Below are 15,838 nucleotides of genomic sequence, written 5' to 3' on the forward strand. Positions count from 1 at the left end.
TCAAGTGCCTTAGCCTCTATGCTACCAGAGCTCCTAATATATATATAGTATATATATATAGTATGTGTGTGTGTGTGTGTATATATATATATATATATATGTAGTATAAAATATATATTTGGCAATAATGTATCCAATAAGAGACTTATCTCTAAAATTTATAGAATACTTCAACACCTCAACATAAAAAAAGACAAACAATCCAATTAAAAAATGGGCAGAGGACATGAATGGACCCTTCACCAAAGAAAATATTCAGGCAGCCAACAAACATGTGATCATTAGCCATTAGAAAGGTGCAAATCAAAACAACAAAGGAGATATCATCTCACTCCAGCAATAATAGCAAAGTTTAATGAGACAGAAACCAACTACTGTTGGTGAGGGTGTGGAGAGATTGGCACTCTCATATACTGATGGTGGGGCTGCAAAATGGGACAACCACTGGAAAATGGTATGGCACTTCCTTAATAAGTTGGAAATAAAAATACCATTTAATCCTGCAATCTCATTACTAGGTAAGAACCGGGACACAAATAGATATATGCATATCAATGTTCTTCACAGTACTATCCACAATAGCAAAGACATGGAAGCAACCTAAGTGTCCATCAATGGATGAATGGATAACCAGATGATGGTACATACACACAAAGAAATAATGTGCAACACTAAAGAATAAAGAAGAATCTGCAAAACACCTCATAATGTGAATGGACTTGGAGGACATTATGCTGAGTGAAATAAGTCAATCACAGAGGACAAATACTGTGTGTAATAATAAAAAGTTAAGGAAAGGTTTGCACATGGAAGGAAACTGTTGATTATCAGGGATGACAGGGAAGAGAGGGAAAATTGCTAGCTAAGTAAGAGAAATGTATCAAAGTGGGTGAACAGCATACAGAGCTAAGGAAAAAGAAGGCACAGAGAGGTGCACAAGAGGCACAGAGAACAAAGGTAAATACTATTACATACACAACACTGCGTTATCAGTAATGACAAACATTAATCTACAGGTGGATACATAAGAAGTCAGGCAAAATGATCAGGTATGGATAAGCAAAAGGGAATCTACCTATGACCATGTATAAGTTTGGCAGACAATATTTCTACATATGTATGTGTATGTGCTATAAAAATGTCCACATACAATTGAGCTAATAGGAGGCAAAAGGAGCTCTGGTGGCGCAGCACCTAAGGCATTTGACTGCTAACCAGAAGGTTGACAGTTCAAACCCAGCAGATGCTCTGCAGAAGGAAGATGAAGCAATCTAGTTCTGTAAAGATTCGCCGTATTGGAAACCCAGTAGGGGTTGCTATGAGTCCAAATAGACTCGATGGAAGTGGGTTTGGGTTTATTTATTTATTTAACGGGGCAAAGTTATGACCCAGTTGATTCTGACTCATAGCAACCCCCAATGGGTTTCCAAAGCAGTAAATCTTTACGGAAGTAGATTGTCCATCTTCCTTCTGCAGAGTGACTGGTGGGTTTGAACCACCAACAACCTTCTGGTTAGCAATCAAATGCCTTAGGCACTGCACCACCAAAGCTCCTTTTAAAGTTATGATAACTTCTTAGCCACAACCAAATACCTTGAAGGAGTGAGTCACTGAGTTCACGGACTTGTGACCATGGTTGCTGGGGACATCAACCTCAAAGGGCATAACATACCAAAACAAAACTCACTGCCATCAAGTCGTATCTGACTCATAGAGAACCCTCCTTGGGTTTCCGAGGTGGTATAACTACAGAAGTAGATTGCCCAACCTTCCTTCCAAGGAGTGGCTGGTGGGTTTGAACTGCCAATGTTCTGGTTAGCAGTCAAATGCTTTAGGCAGTACGCTACCAGAGCTCCCAGGCATAACATAGTACACAAAAACATTGTGCTACATCCTACTCTGGTGAGTAATCACTGGGGTCATAAAAGCTTTCCACCATCCAGCAAAGATACAATAATTGGTCTTTCCTCATCTGGAGCAAAGAAGAGTGAAGAAAATCAAATATGCATGGAAAAAATTAGTCCAAGGGACTAGTGGACCCTGGGAACCTCAGCCCTCATGACTCTGAGACCAGAACTAGATAGTGCCTGGCTACTGCTGCTAACCACTCAGAAAGGGATCAAATTTGGAGAACCTGGGTAAAGTGGGAGAAAAATGTGGACCAAAACTCAAAATCATTAAAAAAAAAAAAAACAGACCAGGCTTACTGTCTGATAGAGACTGGTGAAACCCCTGAGACTATAGCACTATAGCCCCTAGTTACCCTTCAGGCCTGGAATTGAACTCACTCCCTTGTTGTTTGTCAGTCCCTTGGATCAATTGAACACATGAGCAACAAATGTGAGTTTGGTCTTTCATGAAACTCAGAAGCCCGTTAGGCTCTTAGAGCATGGAAATTTTTTTACATTCTATAGCTTTTCCACATTGGGGAAAAAGAAGATAGTTTATGTTCTCAAAAAACGTATTGGTGTAAGGATGTTTTTAAAAAAGTAATAATTTCCTGAGGGAATTGAGGAGTGAGGAGAGTGTATGATGATAATAGAAATATTCTTTAAAAGAATTCTTGCTAGTCAACCTACTGTTGCCATTGTTTGGGTTTATTGAATAATGTGCTGAAATGTCACTTGGCTCCCTTAGGAGTCAGAAAAGTGATTAACTAGTAAATCATTAATTCTTATTTTCTGGATATTTCATTCTGTGGTCCTAGTTTTTGAACAACACCAACTACCAGACAGTGTTCAGGATGATGGTCAAAGAAATGGCTGCTCGCAGTGAGATGGAAGAAGATATTGACATCCCCATGACTGGGCATCTGGAGAGTGAAACAAGAAGGAAACTGGGAATTCTGTAAGTAGTCAAAAAGTCATGCTAGTGGTCAGCAGGTTTAGTTGGGCCAGAGGTAGTAGCAGAGAAAATTGAGTGTACAGGGAAACAGAGCAAGGGCCAGGGCCAGGTAGGTCTCCTGAGTCAAGGAGCAGAGACAGGCCAGGCACAAGGGCCAAGGCAAGAACCAGGGATCAGAGGGACAGAATGGTCCACCTGCCAAACTCAAGAGGAAAGAAATCTACAAGCATGGGAGGCACCAAATAGGATCAGAGGCAGACAGTGGCAGAAGTTGAAAATCCAAGACAAGAAAAGTCTTGAAGTTGTACAAAATGAACTTGTACAATAGTCTGGGGAGCAAGGCTCTGCCCCCTGGGCCTTTGAAAAGAGAGGACAATAGGGGATCAAGATCCTGGGCATCTGCCCAAGAAATTGTTCAGCTCCACCTTAGGCTAACCAGTTGTTGTCAAGGCAACTCTGACTCATGGTGACCTCGTGTGCATCAGAGTAGAACTGTGCTCCATAGAGCAATCAATGGCTGATTGATTAGGAGTAGATCATCAGGATTTTCTTCCAAGGCACCTCTGGGTGGATTTGAACTGCCAACCTTCCATTTAGCAACCGAGTGTGTTAACCATTTGCACCACCCAGGGACTCCTCACCCTAGGCCAGCAGATCCTTTTCCTTGCTCCATGGAAGAGTGAGATCCTAGTCTTGACCTTCACTGATGTGGGGATCATGGCAGAAGCCCCTCTTTGGAGTGGGAAATGAAAAAGCTATTACACACCTGGCAAGGGTGCCAGGTCTCTCTAAATGTCGTGGCCCTCCAGTCTGTGGTGCAGAATACACTCTTCACATGGAAGCCTGGGTTTTCACTTAACCACCCATCAGAAAATTTTGAAAGTACGGTGTGTGCTTGAGACTCTTGAGTCCAAGACAGAGTCTTCAGCAATGGCACCGGGTAACAGGCTGAGGGAGGAGTGAGCCCTCCTTAATTACCTCAGCAAGTTGAAACTTTCACAAAAAGCAGGAGTAGAGGTTGATTGCCGGCATCTTCTGCTTTGGGCTCAGTAGAGTCCAGTGACAAGAGTTCCCTGAGGCTCCTGTAGGAAAAAAAAAAAAACAGTCTGACATCTCATGTGCATTAAAGAAGAACTTCCCTCCGTAGGGTCTTCAATAGCTGGTTTTTCTGAAGCAATCACCAAGCTTTCTCTCGAAGCATCTCTGGGTTGACTTGAACCTCTAACCTTTGGATTAGCAGCCAAGAACATTAACTGTTTGTGCCACCCAGGAACTCCTCTCTAGGAAAGGGGCTTAACTTTTGTCTACAGTTGACACTCGTTTTAGCCTGCAGCACAGGCCCCCAGCCCCACCCTACTCCTTGGTCTCACAGGTGCCAGTAGGCTAGGTAACAACTTCAGGTTCATTCAGGTGCTTGCAAATAAACATATGTTCGGTACAAAAGGGCCACAAAGATCTCATCCTCCATTTCTGCTATTGCTTCTAAAGTACAAACAGTAAACCAGTGCTCTCTGCCAATGGAGTCCCTGGGTGGTGGAAATGGTTTAGTGCTTGACTACTAGCCAAAAGGTTGATGGTTCATGGGTGTCTCAGAAGACAGGCATGGTGATCTGTTTCCACAAAGATTACAGTTAAGAAAACTCTATGGAGCAGTTCTACTCTGCACACATGGGTCGCTACAAGTTGGAACCGACTCGATGGATACTGACAACAACAACAGCTCTCTGCCAGGTAAAATAGTATAGGCACTTTTAAGCAGAGGCCATTCACTTCCTGGGGTGGCTCAGGATTAAATTATCACACTGTCTTCAAGGAATCTGAACTGAGAATTTAAAACCTGTCATGTCCAAACTGTAATAGTAGAGAACAGAGGACTTCCTGGACCATCACCTTGAGATGCTTATTAAACCTAGAACCAAGCCTATCCCCTGAGAACACCTGTTGGTGAATTAGCACAGTGGCATGAAAAATAAAGGATATTACCCATAGGATAGGTACCCTACTTTAAAAACATCAGTGGGACACCAAAAGGTAAATAATTACCCAAAAGCAAAGATGAGAGGATAAGGTGGCAGGGAAACTAGAGTACTAGAAAGAGAGCAAGCTGAACACAATTGAAAAGAATGTCGACACATTGGGATCAATGTAACTAATGTCACTGAACAATTTGTGTGGAAATTGTCAAATGGCAATCCAACTTACTTTGGAAACTTTCACTAAAACTCAATAACTCAATAAAATTATGTGTGTGTGTGTGTGTATATGTGTGTGTGTGTGTGTGTATGTTGTGGTTGTTATGTGCCATCGAGTTGGACCCAACTCATAGCAACCCTTCCTTGGGTTGCCGAGGCAGTATCACTATGGAAGTAGATTGCCCAACCTTCCTTCTGAGGAGTGGCTGGTGGGTTTGAACCGCCAGCCTTCTGGTTAGCAGTCAAGTGCCTTAGGCACTATGCTACCAGAGCTCCTGTGTGTGTGTGTTTGTGTTTGTATGATGATTAAGTTTGTGTGTCAACTTGGCTAGGCCAGGTTGAGTGGCTGGGCACCTGAATGTAGTATTCCCCATGATGAGACAGGTAATCAACTCCATGATGGAATCTACTGTGAGCAGCTGAGTAGCTTCCTTTGGGTATGTGGTCTGCTTCCTGTATATAAGAAACAGCTTTGGAATGGTCTCCAGCTTATGGCATGCTTGGGCCCTGCATGTAGCCGTGTCATTGTTCAGCAACGTGCCATGCTCTGCCGACCTTGGAACTTACAATGGACTTGAGTTAATGGCCTGCCATGTGGTTTGGTAACATCGGGACTGTGCCATTTTATTTGTTGACCTTGGGGGGTTCTCAGCCTCAGCAGCCAGCAGCTGTCTGAGTGAAGAGATGCCTCTACCTTCAGTGGGCCAGGAGCAAGAGGCAGAACTGAAGCCCAAGATCGAGGGGCTTTCACATAGCCCCTAGAGCCTGACACTTTAAACTCATACTTCTAGCCTCCTGAACTGTAAGAGAATAAACTCCTGTTTGTTAAGGCCATCCCATTTGTGGTATATTATTGTCAGAGTGGCACTAGGTAACCAAAACTCTCTATCTATCTATCTAGTCATGTCATAAGCTTTCTCTTTAGATCCAATTAAGCCTGAAAAGTTCTCTTTCCAGCACATTCCCTTTCATAGGGGCTGTGATCGCAGAAGCAGGAAACACAACTGTCCCTGGAGACAACAGTTACTTGGAAGTAAAACAGGCCAAGCCATTGAAATGCCAGCTTGACTTGCTTTGTATATTGACATGAGAAGGGGCTTGATCATTTTGAAAGGCTGTGCCTGACTTCCTGAGGCTTTCATGATAAGGCATTTTGAGTGAGTTTATTTGAAAATTTCCTACTAAATGCAAAGGAGTTTCAGTTAAGTCTTTCCAGTTCACAGATAATGCTGTTTTCCTAAGCCATTTCCGAATGCAAACCTTCCTGGGGTATATACAAGACATAGAAAAGCAAGCTGCATGAGCTTAACACATAGAGCCATACTTGTATTTGGAACCTCCCTGCCCTGTCAGATCTGACTTGATGGCAGTGAGTTAGTTTTAGTTGCCCTGTCCTAGCCCCAAAGAAGAATCTCATTGATTTCATTTTGAAGGGTATTCTGGTCAGCTCATATGCCCAAGTGCAGGGCCACTTAAAGGCCAGGAGAGAAGCAGCAAGATGTCCCTTTATTGTCTGAGCATTGACTGGAAGAAAAGCTGGGTCAGAAAACAAATTTCACCCTATGTAACAGACTCAGCAGGCTGAGTACATCGTGCCAAATACACCTGAATTTAGTCTCACTTTTAAAGATTATTCATGTTCTTTCAGGTTGAAGAAAAATTTTGGAAAATACAAGGAAACAATCCTGTGGATTATGAAGAAACGTGAAAGTAAGCACTGCCCTTCCATTACCCATCCTGTGACTGGCTCCCCTGTCTACGTCTCACTCCCTCTCTTCCTTCTGCATTGTGGAAGACAGGAATGCTCATTAATTCACTTTAGTATCTACTGGGTGCTAGGCAGGTCCTAGCTGCCAGGGGTAAAATACTGAGCAAGACAGACACAATCTGGACTCTCAATGGACTTTATCCTTGGTGCTAGGGAGGAGAAGGAGGATAGACAAGTAGGGAATTGCCCTTAGGCTGATTAAGTGCTATTATTATGGGAAGGGGTGCTATTGAACCACTTGGGGAGACCTAAGCCAGATTTGAGAGACTCCGGAAAGACAATATTAATGCAAAGTTTTGGAGCTAAATGGCCCCTATACAGGAGATCAAAGGCATTTAGAGTTCACCTGTTAAGATTTGCCTATTATAGAGAATGCCAGCTTTTGGGCTCTAATCATGGAAAGTTTGGAGCAAGAAACCAAACTATCAAGCTATTTAATTCAGAAATTCAAAACCCCAATGTGGAATATCTTTCCAATTACTAGATACAACTAACGTAGAAATGGCAGCAAGACCCATGGTAGACACAGCTGATCACCCACTGCACTTTTTCTCAGTGAGTCAGGCTACAACTTCAGATTCCTTCTCAAGACAGTGCTCCATGATTGCACCTCATTCTTGTAGAATAGCTGCTATGTGTTGAGTACCTTCATATACACTATCTCATTCAAGTTAATCTCTCTAACAGTGAAGCAGGATAAAGAAATTAAGGCTCAGAGAGACTAAGTGGCTTGCCTAAAATCACCCAGCCATTAAATGGAAGTCACATTCATGCCAAAGACCTCTTAAGCCAGACTCAGTTCTCATCCCCTTGGTATATTCAATGAGCAACAAAGGCCAATGTTTCTGGAAAGAAAAAAGTAGGGACCTTCTACACCTAGGTCTTATGTTCTACCTCGGGCTACGGCACACAGAAAAAGCAATCACCCCTTTCAGTTTTTGTAGTTGTAAGGGTTTTGCCTCCCAGCAAAACTCATGTGATGGGATACCCCAAAAACAAGAAAAAGGGTTCAGATGCTCAGCATCCAAAAACACAACAAATGTCTGTTACATATAGAACGTAATATTTGTCTATTGCTTACTTTTCTGTTCCCCCGGGGTTTAAATGTCTGTGTTTTTCATTCCTTGGCACCTTAGCAAAGTACACCGTAGGTGCTCAATAAGTGTTTCTTGAGTGGCTAGATGCATGCATGCATGCATGTATGCATGATTTCTTGCTCCTTTTTTTTTTTTTTTTCTTTTCTTTTTTTTTAGGACTCTTTATTCTCTTAGGAGCTCTGGTGGCATAGTGCCTAAGGCATTTGACTGCTAACCAGAAGGCTGGTTGTTCAAACCCACCAGTCACTGCTCAAAAGGAAGGTTGGGCAATCTACTTCCATAGTGATACTGCCTTGGAAACCCAATGAGGGGTCGCTATGACTCAGATCTGACTCAATGACAGTGTTTTGTTTTGTTTTTTTCTCTTAGGACAAAGTAAGTCAACCGATTAGAGAATGAAATATAATATAACGTAAACGGCCAGATTCACCTAGTGCCCCACTCACACCCCTGCCCACTCCCTGTTTCTCTGGACAACTGAAGCCTAAAAGGTTTGAACTTTTTATACAGAAAAATAACATTTCTAATTGACAGAAGACATTCTTCTATGTTCTTCAATGCTGTTGTTATTGTCAGATGCCATTGAATTGATTCCGACTCCTAGCAACCCACACCTCCTCACAATATTTGCTATGCTTGAACCTATCGTTACAGCCACTGTGTCAATCCATCTCATTGAGGGTCTTCCCCTTTTTTGCTGACTTTATTGAGTATGGCATCCTTCTCCAGACACTGGTCCCTTCTGACCACATGACAAAGTATGTGAGATGAAGTCTTGCCATTCTTACTTCTAGGGAGCATTCCAGCTCTACTTCTTCCAAAACAGATTTGTTTGTTCTTCTAGCAGTCCATGGTATTTTCAATATTCTTTGCCAACACCACAATTCAAATGCATCAGTTCTTCTTCCATCTTCCGCATTCACTGTCCAGCTTTCATATGCATATGAGGCTATTGAAAATACCATGATTTGGGTCAGGGGAGCCTTAGTTTTCAAACTGACATCTTTGCTCTTTAACACTTCAAAGAAGTCTTTTACAGCAGATTTGCCCAGTGCAATACATCATCTGATTTTTTGACTACTGCTTCCATGGGCATTGACTATGGATCCAAGTAAAATGAAATCACTGTCAATGTTCTTGCTATAGCCAGTCCCAAAGAAATATCCTAGCCTCATTTGAGTTGATAACTCATCTACTTCCAGTATCTAGCCCATTATTTCATATTCTAGGCACACAGCACCATGTCTTTCAGCACTCTGCTTTCCAAAGAAAAGCTTGATGGGTGTGTGACCTGTGCATTCCTACAGGGCCTCATGCTTAGAAAATCCCCATGCTTGTTTTAGTGCTCTGCTGTGGTTGTCTTGAAACTCTTAATAATATTCTGTAAAGGGCTCTACATTTTTACTTTGCACTAGATTTGTCAAAATATGTAGTTATTCCTGTTCAGAACCATCTAAACTTGTAAAAAGAAATAGGACAACATTGCACAGCTTGTATCATGAACTATCAAAATTCAAAGCTCTTTGAGAGAAGGGCACCAAGATACATTGGGTTTCTACTAAGTGTCAGGCACTATGCATGCATTATTCACATGCATAAGTAACTGTAGGCAACACTATCCCACTTTAAAGAAACTGAGGCTCAGAAAGGTGGCTAAATCCTCACCTAACAAGGACAGAGCCAAGTATATAGCAAAAAACAGAATATCCATGATTTTAGCTTTGTCAGATAAAATAAAAATTGAAAACCAATCAACACATAAGTGTCTTCATTTAGCACTATGATGAAAGAAATGCTTTTGCAGTGTAGTAAATTACTTAGTATGGCTTTTCTACCCTAAGTCATTGTAAACTCAGTGGTGGAATGAGCAACTGAGGAGCTCCTGATTGTAAATGTTATCCACCTGGGTTATTTCTGTTTGGTGTGGCACAACGCAATGTTATGGGAGGCTCACTCTCAGGTGCTTAGAATTCTGTTGTTATGATTGGTTGGTTTGGCCACTCTGCCAAGCTCAAAAGGAGGCCTCCTAGAGGCAGAACTCTCTCTGACTGCTGGTTGAGGAAGACGTGCTGCCAAAAGAGACACACGCTCCTGAAAGAGACGCAAGAGACACACATTGCTGAGTAAGGCACCGAGGGACATGCACTGCTGGGGGAGAGACTGTGAGAGCCTTGGCTGAGAGACAGTGGGCTGGGAGAGAGACTGAGCATTTTTCCTGAACTTGAATTGTAGGTGCTTCCCTAATAAACCCCATAATCTGTGAGTTCTGTGTGGCCACTGCAGCAAATTATCAAACCCAGGAGAGAGGTGGTGGGTGCTTTGGGAGGAACAGTTGGAGAAAGGGCTGGAGGGAGACAGCATGTCTGACCTCGCAGGAATAGGCCTTGGGCTATTGATGGTGAGTTTGCCTTCCTCTTGTGGGGTTCTAGGAGGTCAGAATATGTGGGCTCCTTGTCCTTTTTTCAGCTTTCTATTAATTTCTAATTGATTCCTCAGAAATAGTAACTTGGCTCACTTTAGTTTTTTGTTTCACCCCTTGATAAATCAGGGTTGTTCTGTAAATAAAACTGGAGAAAGTATTCCTTAATGGGAGACTATCACCTGTTTCCAAACTCCCTTGGGCTACAAGAACCTTGGTGCTCTGGCCTCTGTCTTCCTCCCTCTCCTCATTTTCCTAAGAACTTCTATCAGTGCCTCTTTAGTTCCTCAGCTGTATGTTGTTCCTTGACTCTTCTTCCCCCAAGTCCATCCTTCCTGAGAGCTCTGCTGTCCACTCACATCTCTCTGCCCCCATCGATACCACCTCAGACAACTTCATCTCTCCTCTGGAATTCCAATCTCTCTGACCTCCCATCTTCCCATCTCTCAGTCCTTTTTCCCCATTGTTTCCAGTATAATTTTAAAAAATTAAAAAACTCTTCATTGGCCCTCCATTTCCTTTACAAAAATATCAATATTCTTTTGTGGCTTAGAAGGCCCTCACTTTTTCCTCTTCAGACATATTGGCCCTTTTCTTGTTCATCAAATAAGACAAACATCCACTGCCTTAAAGCTTTGTACTAGCTGCCTGCCTGCCTAAAACACTGATCGCTCAGATATCCCTGTGGCTTGCGCACTTACTTCATTCTGGACTCTCTTAAATATCACCTTCTCAGAAATACTTTACTCGTCTACCCTTTATAAACTAGTGCATACACATGCACACACAGTCTTAGTTTCCTAGGGCTTCCATAGCAGCAATACCACAAAAAGGTGGCTTTAAGGAACAAAAATTTATTTTCTCATAGTTCAGGAAGCTATGAGTTGGAATACAAGGCATGCCTCTAGAGGAGATCTTTTCTTGTCTATTTCACAATCATTGTGTATACTGGTTGTTTTGCAGTTACTGCCAGCAGTTGTTGGCATTCCTGGACTCATAGATGCATCTTTCCTTGCAGAGTTTCATTTACAAGTACAGGTTAAGATATCAACACACATTTTAGAGGACACAATTCAATTCACAACACATACACACAAAGGCAAACACTCATGTCATTTTCCATTCTTCTTACTCTGCTTAATTTTTCTTTAGAACACTCATTATCATCTGACATATTATGTTTTTATCTGCTTACTTGTTTAATCAGTAGTCTCAACTACTGGAATGAACAGCAGGAACCATAGCATTCCCATCCCCAGGGCAGTTCTTGGCACACAGTAGGGACATAATAGATATTTATTGAGTGAGTAAATAAACAAATGATCTAGTCCTGTCTGCCTCCCCAGCTCATCTCTCACCACTAATTGTCACCCATCTAGACTTCAACCATGCAGCACTTAAGCAAGGAATTCCCCATTGCAAGGCAGAGCCTTAACTTCTGAAGTCTGGTTGAATGCCCTTGCAATCTCAAGGTGCTCATGGTGAAGTCAGTGGTAGAACCATTAGAGCTTTCTTAACTGGCCTGCACTAACATGTTGGCTGAGTGAACCAGTGCTCTTCTTCTCCACAGAGGGCATCCTGGGTAATGCCACAGCTGGCAGCTTCTCCCCACTGCTCAGCTAGCTCTGCTTCACTGCTCATGTTAGTCACTTACAAGAGTCACTGGGAGCACAATTGTTCTTTGGTTGTTCTTGCCGATTTAATTCCAAAATTCAATTGCTACAAAAGGGGATAAAAGAAAATTGTTGTTGCTATGAAAAATGGAATGCTTTGGAAAGACTCAATAAGGAAATAGCTTTTATTATTTTATTATTATTATTATTACTAGTGCTTTGCATTAGATATGGACCAAACAAACGTAGATTGAGTGATATGTAGAAATAAAAAAATGAAAATATATGATTCTGCACTCAAGCTACCAAAACTGAAAATTATAAGTAATAATTATGGAAGGAGTTAGGCACAATGGTCACAGAGCTGCCGTCATCAGACCCACACTCAAAGTAAAAATCTTGCCTTATATTTAAAATGACACACTAATATATGTGTTTTGAGTTAAGATGACATGTTTATGGTATATGTCCTCTTTTAATGACTCTTCACTTTAGCCTGATTTTTAGGTTAACAGAATTACAGATATTACAGAAAACAGAATAACAGTTATTACAGAACTACAGATAACAGAATTATCCCACTTTTCATTTGTTGAGAGCTCTACTCATTACACTGTGTATCAATTTCCTTGGCCTACTGTAACAAAGTACAACAAACTGCGAGGCTATAAGAACAGAAATTTATTGTCTCACAGTTCTGGAGTATGGACATCTGAAATCAGTATGGCAGACATGCTGGTTTCTTCTGAAGGCTCTGAGGGACGGTCTGAGGGAGCCTCTCTCCTACCTTCTTATGACAGCTGGTGAACCTTGGTGTTCCTTGGCTTGTATGCACATTACTCCAGTCTCTCTGCCTCTGTCTTTACAAGGTCATCTTTCCTCTGTGTGTGTCTCTCTCTTTTTGTCTCTTTTCCTCCTTTTATGAGGACACCAGTCATGATTAGGACACATTTAATTCCATTATGACCTCATATTAACTGATAACATCTTCAAAAACCCTATTTTTGAACAGGGCTCAAGGATTAGCACTTCAACATATCTTTTGGGAGGAACACAGTTCAACCCACAACACACTATCAATTGTTGGTATATCACTCTCTCATACCTTCACTCCTGGTCTTCATCACCATTATATCTCCAGCATCTAGCCTTGGGCTGGCTGACATTAGCCCTCAATAAATGTCTGCGGAGTGAATGAGTGAAAAAATTAAGAGATCTGGATTTCAACCCTTAAGTTTCTGGCTTCAAAGGCCTTGCTTTTTCAACACTTCTGGCAGTCCCCCTTATTTGAAAAACCTCCCTTTGGTGCCTTGAAAAAGTGGTTCTAAGTTTCCACCAAAGTCTGACTTGAGTTAATCATTGCAGAGTTGAATACTTTGACATTTCACTTATTGAACCAGACATCACCAGAAACTGAGGAGCCAGAAGAAATCACAAAACCTCGTCAAATTGTTCGTCGTAAGAAGAAATTAGAACTAGATACAGAATGGATGATGAAGAAAACAAAGGTAAGTGTGGTGGTGGGTTGTTGTTTTCACTTTGCACATGGTTTGTTGTTTTTTTTTCCCTCAGGTGAGACACACACACCTCAGGGTACATCAGGTCCAATACACAATAAACACAAACAAGAAAAATATCTCCAACATATAAAACCAAAAACCTAAACCCACTGCCGTTGAGTTAATTCTGACTTGTATATGTATAAAACCAAACTAAACCTACTGCCATTAAGTCAATTCCGACTCATTGGGTTTCTGAGGCAGTAAATCTTTATGGAAGGAGATTGCCCCATCTTCCTTCCACAGAATGGTTGGTGGGTTTGGACTGCCAACCTTCTGGTTAGCAGTCAAATGCCTGAGGCACTCCGCCAACAGAACTCCTTATGTAAATGTATGTGTATATGGATATGGATATGGACATGGATATATAGAGGGTCTAGGTTATTGATATAGTGACTAGGATTTTTATTAGGATTTATTGAGACTTCTGCCTACAGGGCTCTGTATCTGGCTAATGAACTAGGATGGAGTTGAAAGGAAGGTAATGTATTAGTGAAAACATGTTCCTTGACCAACATAAAATCCATATCCAAAATGAATCACATGAAATGGTACAGCCACTATGGAAAAAGTTTTGTGATTCCTCAAAAAGTTGAATATAGAACTACCATATGACCCAGCAATCCCAACCTATGTACACACCCAGAAGAAGTGATGGCAAGAACATAAACAGAAACCTATACACCAATGTTCATTACAGTACTTTTTACAATAGCCTAAAGGTAGAATCAATCAAAATGTCCATCAACAGATGAATGGATAAACAAAATGTGGTATACACACAAAATGGAATATTACACAGCCATAAAAGAAATGAAATGTTTATGTATGCCACAACACAGATGAACCTTGGAAATGGTAGGCTAAGCAAACAGGACAAATGCTCTATGGTCTCATTGTTATGATATAAGCAAATATATAGAAACCAAAGATTATTAATGGTTACCAGAGGTGGGAAGAAGCAGGGAGGAGGGGGCAGCTTTTCTTTGGAGACTCTTTTATCTAGTGCCCCTCTGACAGGAGTATACCACAAATGGGATGGCCTTAACAAACAGGAGTTTTATTCTCTTACAGTTTGGAGGCTTTAAGTCTGAGTTCAAAGTGCCAGGCTCTAGGGGCTGGGTGAAAGCCCTTTAACCTTGGGCTTCAGCTCTGCCTCCTGCTCCCAGCCCACCGGAGCTAGAGGCTTTTCTTCACTCAGACAGCTACTGGCTGCTGAGACTGACAAGTCCAAGGTTGACAAGTAAAAAGGCACAGTCCCAATGTTACCAAACCACACAGCAGGCCATTAATTCAAGTCATTGAAAGTCCCAAGGTCGACAGAGCATGGCAGGCTGCTGAACAACGACATGGCTACATGCAGGGTTCAAGCATGCCATAAGCTAGAGACCATTCCCAAAGCTGTTTCTTACATATGGGAAGCAGACCACATACCCAAAGCGCTGCTCAAGTGCTCCCAGTAGATTCCACCATGGAGTTGATTACCAGTCTCATCATGGGGAATACTACATCCAGCTGCCCAGCCACTCAACCAGGCCTAGCCAAGTTGACACACAAACTTAACCACCACAGAGACATTAAACAGAATATTTTGGAAAAGGGTAACTATAATGGTAGCACAATATTGAAAAATGTATTCAATGCCATTGAATTGTAAATGTGGAAGTCATTGTATGCTTTGGTGTGGGAATGTTTTGGCACGTATGTTTTCATCACAATAAAAAAATGAATCACATGGTATAGTTTAAAAGACCAATGCTATAAAGTCATAAATAAACTAGCTGCCATCAAATTGATTCCAACTCATGGTGACCTCATGCATGTGAGAGTGGGACTGTGCTCCACAAGGCTTTCAGTGTCTAATTTTTCTGAAGTAGATCACCAGGCCTTTCTTCCATGACACCTCTAGGTGGGCTCAAACCTCCAACCTTTTGGTTGGACCACCTAGGGACTTCTTATGCCACCAGTATGCCCAGATGAAAACTAGTCTCATAATATTAGAGTCATTCAGGGTGAGCTAAAAATCTGCAACTCAAAAGAAGCTTAAAAAAGAGAGAGAGAGAGAGGCATTGAAATGGGATATAGAAAGACACAACACCCTGAATTCATTTATGCTATCAATAAATAGTTATTGATAACCTTCTATGCTTGAGGCACTATTCTAGGGATTGGAGAGACAGGGGTGAACTAAACAAAGCCTGTGCTCTCAATTGACCAGAGAGTCGATATGTCAAAATAGTATTTAATGCTATGGAGGTATTGTTAGATGGCATGAAGAAAAAGTAGAAAAAGTAATTCTAGAGTTGATTACCTACAAGCCAATCCATGAAGGCCAGCAGGTCACAT

General features: G+C 41.7%; 1 protein-coding gene across 1 annotated transcript in view; it reads left to right on the forward strand.

Annotated features, from left to right (window-relative positions):
- ERICH6B (glutamate rich 6B) overlaps positions 1-15,838 on the forward strand; it is a 186,150-nt gene that overhangs the window by 145,303 nt on the left and 25,009 nt on the right. Inside the window, exons 7-9 of the mRNA XM_042781910.1 lie at positions 2,708-2,847; positions 6,685-6,746; positions 13,299-13,441. Coding sequence (XP_042637844.1) covers positions 2,708-2,847; positions 6,685-6,746; positions 13,299-13,441 — 345 coding nt within the window. The remainder of the gene's footprint in view (positions 1-2,707; positions 2,848-6,684; positions 6,747-13,298; positions 13,442-15,838) is intronic.

This window comes from Orycteropus afer, unplaced genomic scaffold (genome assembly GCF_000298275.1).
Source record: "Orycteropus afer afer isolate SDZICR_OR568_19922 unplaced genomic scaffold, OryAfe1.0 scaffold00194, whole genome shotgun sequence".
Lineage (NCBI taxonomy): Eukaryota > Metazoa > Chordata > Mammalia > Tubulidentata > Orycteropodidae > Orycteropus > Orycteropus afer.